Raw genomic sequence first — 10,064 nt, forward strand, 5'->3', positions numbered from 1 at the left:
CACAATCATTTGCCAGCATTTGTTTGAGATTATTAAGCACTCTCTATGCTCGGGTCAGTCGTGAAATCCTGCTCACCCTTATCCACTGAACACTTAGCGGCAAATAATCCCGTTAATTCAAACCAAGGGGAATCGCTCTGAGTGAGGGCTTCATCGCTTGTCACTCCTGGCCACATGTTCCCGGTCACATGATGACGGAAATATGAGGAGTTTATTCATATTCCAAAATATCTATTTACGGGCAAGCATCAGAACATCTCGGGGCATAAAAATAATCTGTTATATGTGCTTGCATTCGTTTCTTCAGCCGCAACTGAATCAAAATGCAGGGTGTCTACCAAATTGCAGCCTTCAAATTCCCAGACTTTTCCAGGTTTTCACCGACTCTTTCGAGCGAATTCCCCCGACCGAAACAGGAGGGAACTTGGTGGCTCCTGCTACTCTTTGATACCCGGATACCTCATATAACAGATCATTTATTGAGTATTAGTTAGGCTGCCCTACGTGTCTGCCTCTGAGCTTGCCGTATTGGCGTGGCCGTGGCCACTCAACTGCTGATCAGCACTCGCTAAATGCTAAAGTAATGCTAAAAACATCCGCTTCAAGGCCGCAATCTTTTTGCAATGGGCCCTGGTGACCAGAACGGAACGAGATAAAGGTACCTGCGACCCATCGTAGAGCGGCACCCCCCAGGGGTCCGTTGCAGGTACACCTCCTCCCCCGGTGGCGCCTCCCCCCAGGTCCAGTCCTATCAGATCGTCGAGGCCGCTCAACGTCTGCGGCTTTCGAGGGCTGGTCGCTGCAGCAGTGCCACCGTTCTGAACGTGCTGCGACTCGCTGATGGCAATCTGTAGGCGGAGGTCGTCGTTCTTCCGTACTCTTTCTTCCTGTTCCGCTTCCTCCTTGCTCATCGCCAGAGCCAACTGCAGCTGGAGCTCCTCTTCTCCGGCCGTCTGCGGCCGAGCACTCTCGAGCTCGGACGAGAGGGGTCCTCCTCCTTCTGGAAGGGACAGAATGGACATGCACCAAAATACTGATCATCGAATCAAACATGGCGATTGTGTGTTCATCATTCAAACAGTGTTTGCTCCGAATACGTATGTCTGAACTGTCAAGTGTTTGTTTAATTTTGACGGGTTTTTCGTTTCCATTATTGGCATGCCGATACGAAGGCAATGCAATCGACGATTTCACAGAAAGGAGAGTAGCCATTCGTGTTTTGTTCTCGCTTGAACTTGACAAGCCAAGTGTGGTTCAGTGAGGAGTGAGGAGGTGAGGAGTAATCGAAATGACTCGGAGGTTTCCTCCTCCGCTCTGATGACAAAGTTCACGTAGATCAAAGAGCTGCCACGGTCTGAGCTATTTCCTAATGTTGTCTGATGGGTTAAATGCTGGTTTACTGATAGTGCAATTGTACAACACGTCTGCTTACCTTTGGGTTTGTAAAAGATAACGGCATAAATGCAAACAGGGGCAGATCTGGGGGCGGTGCCCTGACCCCTTCAATTTCTGTAGTTACATAGTATGACAATTCAGTCCGACAATTCAGTTTAGGTGGTGTAGTACGGCGCTGCCCAAGGGAGGACATCCCCCGAGAAAAATCCTGGATCTGCCCCGATGCAACAGTGCGTAAATATCGCACGATATTACACCCGTTCCAGTGATAAACTCATTCCAAACAACTGTCTAGATACTTTTTGTTGTTGCTGTTGTTACAGTGTCTGATTACTGGATGTGTACTATGTGGAGAGCTGATGAGACAACAAAGAGGAATGGCGAAAGAAACAGGTCGGATCCCATAACACGCCACAAGCGACGACGATGCGCGACAGGCGGAAAATTCGATGGCGGCGCCACCACTCCAGCGACAAGGATGCCCTGTCGTGGCTACAAATTCTTGCATCTACTCCCCATGGATATTTGTCGCTTGCTGCCAGAGACTGTTGCCCGGCCCGTGCCCAAATCTGCTAGATTTGGCGGGATGCAACTGAAGCGAATGACAATGGACAGAGACGTGGGGGGCTACGGCATAGCACGGGTGGAAAGTCAACTTTATTAAAACGGAATTTCGAGCTTCTAGGTGGGGGGCAGCAGTTTGTATCTATTGTTGCCGCACGTGATCAAAATCTCTCTCACACCGTGTGGTAACCCGCGGTAATGGATAGAACTACAGCGCCACCACAGACACAGATAGCAGTTACAGTTGTGTAAATTTCTCTCTGCATTTATCTTCCTGTGGCGGGTCAATGGAAATTTTCCAATGTTTAAGACGTGTTGTTTATATTTTTCTCTCACAAATGTAGTTTTGTCGCTTGCTGCTGCCGCTTCGCAAATGGATAGAGTAGCTTGACCCGCGACAGCGACAGAATCCGTAGCGTGTCGCTTGTTATGGGATCTGGCCTTAAGGGAGAGAGGGAGAGAGAAACTCACCTCGAGGTGATGCGGTGTCCGATCCGTAGGAGTCTCTCCTTCCCCCTCCACCATACTGTGGACAAAACACCTTTCTTTTACTATGACGCAACATATTTAGTCCGTTCCTATAATATAACCAGGGTTGTACGTGATGCTCACCAAAAGGTATCCAAGTTAAGGTACTGAGTACCAGGCAAAACAGTACCAGAGTAGACTACATAGTTAACACTGAACCATGAAAAGTGTTTGAATAGCATACTAAATGCTCACAAAAGCAGCTCATTGCTAGGGAAGGGTTACCCCTGAATATCTGAGGCGATATGTAGATGCGCATGAGTGCCATAGCGCCCAACCAAAACACACAAGGTTAAACTTTTTCTTGACCTTCTAAGCTCTCGGAAAATCAATAAATGAAAGGAAGTATCGCTGTAAAAGTTAGTTCTAAAATGTGTTTAAGCTGGATACAAAATACTCACATCTCAAATTACTCGTACAATACAAAGTTTCTACCAAAGGTAGTTAACAGAGTAACTTGAGTACAGTATTTAAGATGTAAGAGTCTGAATATATGTATAGATAGGGGAAAAAAGACACCAGAGACTGAAGTAGGGAGTGGGGGAAAGATATGCACAAGGTCTTTTATCCTTTTATCCTAGGTTCCTTTTAAAAGACCTTGTACATAGATTTTCGTCTTAGTCCCGAAGAAGGCGGAGCTTCCACCGAAACGTAGACTTCCCCAGACCCTTAGTTTAAATGCCAGCTTAATAAATACCTTTCCCCCACTCCCTACTTCAGTCTCTGGTATCTTTTCCCCCCTATCTATATACAACATCCTGGTCGTTCGAACCTCCATTTTGTAGCGTATATATATATATAGATTGTGTCTGAGGTTTTCGGGAAATTTTTTTTCGGGAAGAATCGGGTAAAACTCGAAAACCTCAGACCCTAAATATAGCCCACTACAGATGCAAAGTGATGCTTACAGAGAGTGACGCAAACTGTACTTTGGGCTTAACGCAGAAATGCGAGCGGAGGCCAACAATACTTAAATACTGTACTAAAATTTGTTTTTTTCGGCGCATACTTTAGCCAGGGTTTCGGATCCAACCCGCGCAGTTGCCTGGGCAAAGCGTTCCTTGGCCTTCAGGGCTCGCGCCCTCTCCGAGCGCAGACGTTCGTCGTCCTTCAGGAGCGACACCAATTGCTTGGCTTTCTCTCGGACGTTGACGCCTTGGTCCTTGTTCTCTTCCGTGTGCTGGAAGTCCTTCAGCGTCTGGATAGCGAAGATATTCTCCTTACACTGCTGGCTCACCTGTGTTTGTGAAAACATCCGTTAACACTCAGTGTACACATATCTAACGATACACTACAGGTTTTCCCGCTCATTTTAATCCATGGGTCACTTAATTTAATCCAAGCGCTACCCAATTTAATCCAGTGGTGAATCAAATTAATCCAAACACCAACCAATTTAATCCAAGAGCTACCCAATTTAATCCAATTGTTTACTGTGTATCCAGTCATGACATGACTGAATATATACGGAATGCATTTGTATGCGTTGCTTGGATTAAATTGGTTGGTGTCTGGATTAATTTGGTTCAACACTGGATTAAATTGGGTAGCGGATCAAATTAAGTGACCAATGGATTAAAACGAGCGGGAAACCTGTAGTTTCAATTCCTTCAACCTCAATTTTTGCACTTTCGGGAGCACGAACTGTCCATGGGCAAGGACAACGAGGCTAGCGCCGAGCACTAGGTGGGCTCGCAGTATTTCTCGTCAAAGACAATGTCAGTCTAAAAGGCAATGATTAAGGTACCGGATATTAACGGAATAGGCACATTGGCCTAGACACATCCGACATAAAACAACATAAAGACAACAATAAACAGAGCCTGAAGTTTTAGAGTTTAACCCGATTCTTCCCCGAATTTGCACCCCGAATTGAAGGTCGCCTCTTTAGGGTGAAACCCGATTTTTCCCTGCAAATTGCACTCACTGAGATGTCTCTAGGAACGCACACTAACTTGTGCGGAGGCAAATGCAGTTACATCACCGTTTGTACCAAACCAGCACAGCAATTGAGCCAGATTTTCCCCCGAATTTAGCGTGCTGGAAGTTCTTTCAGCTGAATTCGCATTAATTAAGAGCTCACGTTTATTTCCCCGATTTTTACCCCCCCCCCCCCCCGAATTTAGAAAAAACTACTTCCCGAAAACTTCAGGCTCTAAAAAAAAACAGGTATAAAAAAAATATAAGACATGAAAACATGATGTAATTATCGGACATCAGCGGACACACAGAGCAAGAGACCAGTAAGAGCTGACAAACATACAAAGGCTGGAAACAATTCACTGCGTGACAGAGATGCAGACGAAAGAACACACAGTGAATACCTTCCAACAGGCATACTTTCCTATACTAGTACATGCTTAAAAAGCAAGCCGTTCTAAACAATTTCGACACCCTTAGGGTAACCATAATGTGTTTAGGTCAGATTCTAACCAGCAAAGCAAACTGAGAAGGCTCCTTATAACTTACTCTATGGTAGCCACGAGGTTGCCTCGCCAACGCTATCATCAAACCGTCAAATCTGCCACTTTGTTGGCGACGCATGAAGACTGTGGGCGAAGGCATTTGCTAAACAGACTAACATGCTCCGCTACTTTTCACCTTGTGGAAACTGCCTCGATTCAATGTGGGTGATGGTTACTCTATTTGGGTCACAACACCCCGTATCCAATGACAACAGCTGCATCCAGTGAAGGTCTGACAGGCGTGTGTGTGTGTGTGCAGACACAAAATGTCATTGTGTTCGTTTGAAACATGTGTTGCCTGGCTACTGTAATGTAAGGGTCTCTAAAAGGTGATTAGCCAGGACTGAATCATGTTCAGGGCTGCACACGACAACCCTTTGTGAACTTTTGTCCAGTACTGTACACAACACAGTGTGTCCAACACTGGTACAGTATTATAGCCCATAACCCTGCGAGTTTATTTTTTGTACATATCTGATCTAAGATCTCAGTTAATATCCATATTAATGCCTGCCCTTATCTCTACATGGTGACATCTTGTTGGTAAAATTAAGTGTAGGGCGGTACACGCAGGACATGCTGGGAACTAGGATGGAGTCTGAACCTTCGACACTTCCATAGCGGTTCCATCACGGCACCTTCACAACAAAATGTCGTAATCCTTGTCCTTTGTTACGGTAACTGCGTATTCGCACGAGCGACACCCCCCACGGAATATTCTAGTGGAAGAAAAAGCGAAAACACTGCTCACAGAGACGAAGTTCCGTCCCGTGTTATGTTGCGAGTTCACACGGTGCGGAATAACCGGGAGTGGCGTACCGCACACTTAGCAGACGACAGCGTCAGCGCCTTTCCTGTCGTCTGCTACGGAATATCTGGCGGCTGTGTCGCAGGATATTCTTCACGGTTATCAGTGTACGCGAACACTGGACGTTGAGCGCTCAGAAAAGCTACGACGTTTTTCGCGTCTTCCGCTTCCGCGGGGAACGTCGCTAGTTAAGTCTACGAAAAAGCGCATGCGGCAGAATCGCTCAACAGCATCGATCAACAACAGGGGGCGCACCTTTTCCGAGCCGGTCTTGATGAGGTACTCGAGGAGCACCAGGGCCTTGTAGACGTGTCGCCAGTTCTTGCCGTGGTCGTTGAGCCTCTTCCAGATCATCTGCATGATCTCCGTGAAGGCCACGACGTTGTAGGACAGGTCCGCTATCTCTCCCATGAGAGTCGAGGGGGGACCCCAGGGGTCGTTGGACGTCGCCTCGCGCACTTTCACCTGGGCGTCCGAGTAGTTGCGCACCACGTTCTTCATGTTACGACGGATCCCGTGCACGTTCATCTTGGGAGAGATCTCGGCCTCTTACGTGCGAGAAATGCTTCTGCACCCCTCGGGGCGGTCACTCCGATAAGACGTTCCGATAAAGATTGGGGAGGGGCCTCCCGTTGATGTAGGTATGTAGAGAGATGATGTCGATACTGGGGATGGGGGGTAACCGTCGTCAACTAAACGGCAGCATGTCACGAGACGGAGGGAGGCAGGCGTAGGTCACGTGTCAGCGGCCCCGGGGGCGCCTTGCAGAGAAATGGCCTGAAAAGGAATCGCGAGTTAGTCATTCCAAGTTGCACTTTCTGCTGCACAGTCTAAGCTCGTATCAAAATGCTAGAGGACAATGCAACGTAATCTTTCGGACTTTACCCAAGTTTGTGTTTTTGCTTGGGTGATGACATTGTTTAATTTCGTATAACTTCTACGGGATTAAATTAACGGCCGAGTAATTCATGAAAAAGCCAGCGAGTGCCGTTCCAGGATATGAACCTACACCTTCCTGTTTTCGGGTGATGGATGCTACCAATTACACCGCATCAGCTAGGTTTTCTCGTGAATCGTGGAAGCGCAAGTCATCACGAAGTCATCACGAAGCAAGTCATCGGAATGAAGACATCATTCATTCTCCCTATTCTCACACATTCAGAGCTGGCGGAATGATGAAATTCACGTAATTCATCAAACAGTCAGGCACCGGCACTCATTGGCTTTTTCATGAATTTCGCTGTTTGTTAGGCGTTTAAAGGTTTTATGTGTTTGTGACACCCCGAGACGCAGCTTGCCTAGACTGTCTTCCGTGAATTAACTAGCATCAGGAAAATTCCAACATGTATTGGCACCAGGACGTGATTTCTCAGAGTTCTGGTTAAGGGGGCTACCAATTATACTGCATCAGTGTTCATGTAAACCACAACTTTACTATTATACAAAACCAGAAGGGGTTCTGGTTCATCCTAGTGCTGAAACTTCATTGCTGTCACCGCATGGCACTGTCCGAGCTCTTCAAATTCACGAGCCGTCGAAGTTTTTGTTAGTCAGTTACACAGTGCTATACTTTTAATGGCTCAAATTCGTAAGAAAAAGCTCGGCTTGGCCTAAATCAATCAGAATGTAGAAAAAAACTAAATTAATAAAAATCAACAACCATCAAATTTATTGCCGGCGTATTGACATGCTGATATAATTTCGATATCTGGAATGCCGATTGCCCAACAGTATTAAAAATTTCTTTTTTGCATGTATTAATATTTAAGATGGATTAGTTCACTCTATATTAAATGTTGTTCCGTGGTGAAAGGAAAGATAAGCAGACGCCACCCCATGGGAGGAATCAGAAAAATGGTCACATGATCTCAAGGGCCAATCTACCGTCAGCACCTGCCGTCATGGAACACTCATTGCCACTGTGACCTAAAATTAATCCGGTGTTCACGGTTCAGTGACTAGCAGTCTGACATTGTACTGCAAAAGCTTTATAAAAAATAGTGGTGACAGCAGGAAAAATTACGGGATATGAGCAAGATTAGAAAACGTACTGCTGGGCACACTGAAAACGCTTGAAACGTCTAACAATGTGATGCAGCCAGCCGGCGTATTCTTGCCCGTGTAAAGTGGCCTTTGTTTCATCATTTCTCATCCCTCACATTCCTTCCGCCGTGTCTTCAGTGTATCCGTGCTCCCGCAGTGTGCTGAGTTGCTGCTCACAAAGCTTACTAACTGTTACAAGAGAGATAAACCACTTGCCCCAAAGGTACTTTCGTGTTAAGGAACAACTGTATTCGAATAAAATAAAAAAAGAAAAAGACAATCAGAGACGTACAAATCAAAAGGTGACATCTGTCAACCTTTGTTTTGCATTCAAGCCCCATTACTTTGCAGGCGTCAGGCGTCAAGCCAAGCCATGGCTGCCAAGCAAGGCCCTGCTGAAGCGATTTTCTGGGGGCTTGGGAGCAGCGGAGTGTACGGCACTGCTTTTGAGTAGAGCTGTAAGGTGTACCTTCCTGTCGTGTTTCATGGGTTCTTAAGAACTAAAAGTGCTCGTGCAAAAGGAAAAGAAAGACAGTTGATGACTTTTCCAGCATCCCATTCATTATGTGATTAGGCCTCAATGCTGGCAGGTTTTTGTGTCCGCAGTGTTCTTAAGTTGTTAGTATATATACACAACCACTAATCCTTTAGAATATTTGAAGATTAGCGAATGTTGAACGTTCGATTCTTTACATTTGGCTTTTGCAAGCATGCTTTACAAGGGTGTGCAGAACAAACATTTCTGAGATAACTGAGAGGATGGCGGCTAGCTGGTGAAAATTCATAGTGTGAGAAAACCTTGAGCTTGAGGAGACGTAAAAGATGTCCAAGACGTTACGTGTCCTCAAGCTCCCGGTTTCTTGCACCATGAAACATTATTTCATTCATGTTGTTGCAAGAGGTAAGAGCACTACTGCACCAAATTCCGAGTTGAAGATCCGTGCATTGAGACCAAGCGTTTTTGCTGTTTCGGTATCAGTACTGTTTGCAACATAAAACCAGGCAATTACGTGTGAAACACATTCAACAATGTTGCAGACATCCCTAGATAATGCACAGAGCACACAGGGACAAGGTCAACGAACGTCAGACATCCACAAATCGCCCAATGGTATTTCTTGGCACAGCTCACGCTTTGCAATTGAAGACATAAAGACAACAGGGAGACAATTTCTCTGTTGGCAGGAATGGGGCTTTATGCAACCAAATCTGGCAACCCTCCAGACAAGTTCATTCTACAGTTGCGTCAGTCAAGGAGCACTCATGTGCACACGCACATAATGCGCTGCTGCAATTTTGTGCCTTATCTCGCGTATTATTCTCGATTTTCCCCGTACCACTCTTCAACGACTGCCTTACCGTTCGTCACTAAAAACTGTCGTCTGCTGCAAAGCCGTCGTCTGCTTCGCTGTTACATCGATCTCTCTGTAGTAAAACCTTGACACAGGGTTCCTAGTTCCTACTCAAGCTCTCTCCCTCTTTCTTGTTTTCTTTTCCTGTCGCTAGCTACTGAGCAGCACTTGCGCAAGAGCACTTGTCACGGGTAGCAGCTACTACGTGCTGTCGTATGAACGGACCGTCGCTGAAAACAGATAACGCAGAACGCGCCGACAAATGAAGGGTGCCTTGACGACGATAAACAATTACGGAACCGATCGTGAAACCCGGCAATATCATACTGCTCGCAAAGGCAAATAAGCGTGTCATTCAGTACGTAAATTACCTTGCCTGCGACTTTCTCAGCGAACGAGTTGCTTCTACGTAAAAACAGCGAGCTTCGTCGGTTGATCTGTTGCACACACACACAATTAATAGCAAAAGTCATTCCACACCGCAGTCCACCGGGGCAAGCCTGCGATTTTCTCCGCTTGTCACTCTGCGGTTTAATTAAATTAACTCACGATGCGTTGGTACAGATTCACTCTGTCTCCGAGGAGAAATGAAGTGGTTCACAGCACCCGTACCTCGCAATCGAAAAATTAGTAAAAAAGGGGCGATAGGCCTAGTGCCAGGTCGCAAACGTCACCATTACAATTGCATATCTAAATCGTGACAGGCCTCCACGGACAAGTAATCGGATGATTTGCGCATTTTTCCGATGTATTATACGTACCTGAGAGGTTATGATATCCAGATAATGCGGCGTTTCGGAGTAAAACAAAGAGAAACTTACATTTGCCCTGTTGACCCATTCAGGGAACTCGCAAGCAGAAGGGGATTCTTCGGAGTCAATAACCGGAAGTTCGCGAGCGGTGGCGCCC

General features: G+C 46.2%; 2 protein-coding genes across 8 annotated transcripts in view; one reads left to right on the forward strand and one right to left on the reverse strand.

Annotated features, from left to right (window-relative positions):
* LOC135391941 (methyltransferase-like protein 22) overlaps positions 1-2,079 on the forward strand; it is a 24,461-nt gene extending 22,382 nt beyond the window's left edge. Inside the window, exon 10 of the transcript XR_010422140.1 lies at positions 1,719-2,079. The gene's annotated coding sequence lies outside the window, so the exon portion shown is untranslated. The remainder of the gene's footprint in view (positions 1-1,718) is intronic.
* LOC135391940 (epsin-2-like) overlaps positions 1-10,064 on the reverse strand; it is a 12,878-nt gene extending 2,814 nt beyond the window's left edge. For 6 of the 7 annotated variants that reach the window (XM_064622517.1, XM_064622520.1, XM_064622518.1 and 3 more), the window contains exons 1-5: positions 9,977-10,064; positions 6,016-6,537; positions 3,497-3,724; positions 2,431-2,485; positions 663-1,000 (exon numbers count right to left, since the gene is read on the reverse strand). In XM_064622517.1, the coding sequence (XP_064478587.1) occupies positions 663-1,000; positions 2,431-2,485; positions 3,497-3,724; positions 6,016-6,288 (894 nt within the window). In that variant the 5' untranslated portion in view covers positions 6,289-6,537; positions 9,977-10,064. Of the gene's footprint in view, positions 1-662; positions 1,001-2,430; positions 2,486-3,496; positions 3,725-6,015; positions 6,538-9,916 lie in introns of all 7 variants that reach the window. The other variant, XM_064622515.1, reaches the window with a different exon arrangement.

This window comes from Ornithodoros turicata, chromosome 4 (assembly GCF_037126465.1).
Source record: "Ornithodoros turicata isolate Travis chromosome 4, ASM3712646v1, whole genome shotgun sequence".
In the NCBI taxonomy this organism is placed as follows: domain Eukaryota; kingdom Metazoa; phylum Arthropoda; class Arachnida; order Ixodida; family Argasidae; genus Ornithodoros; species Ornithodoros turicata.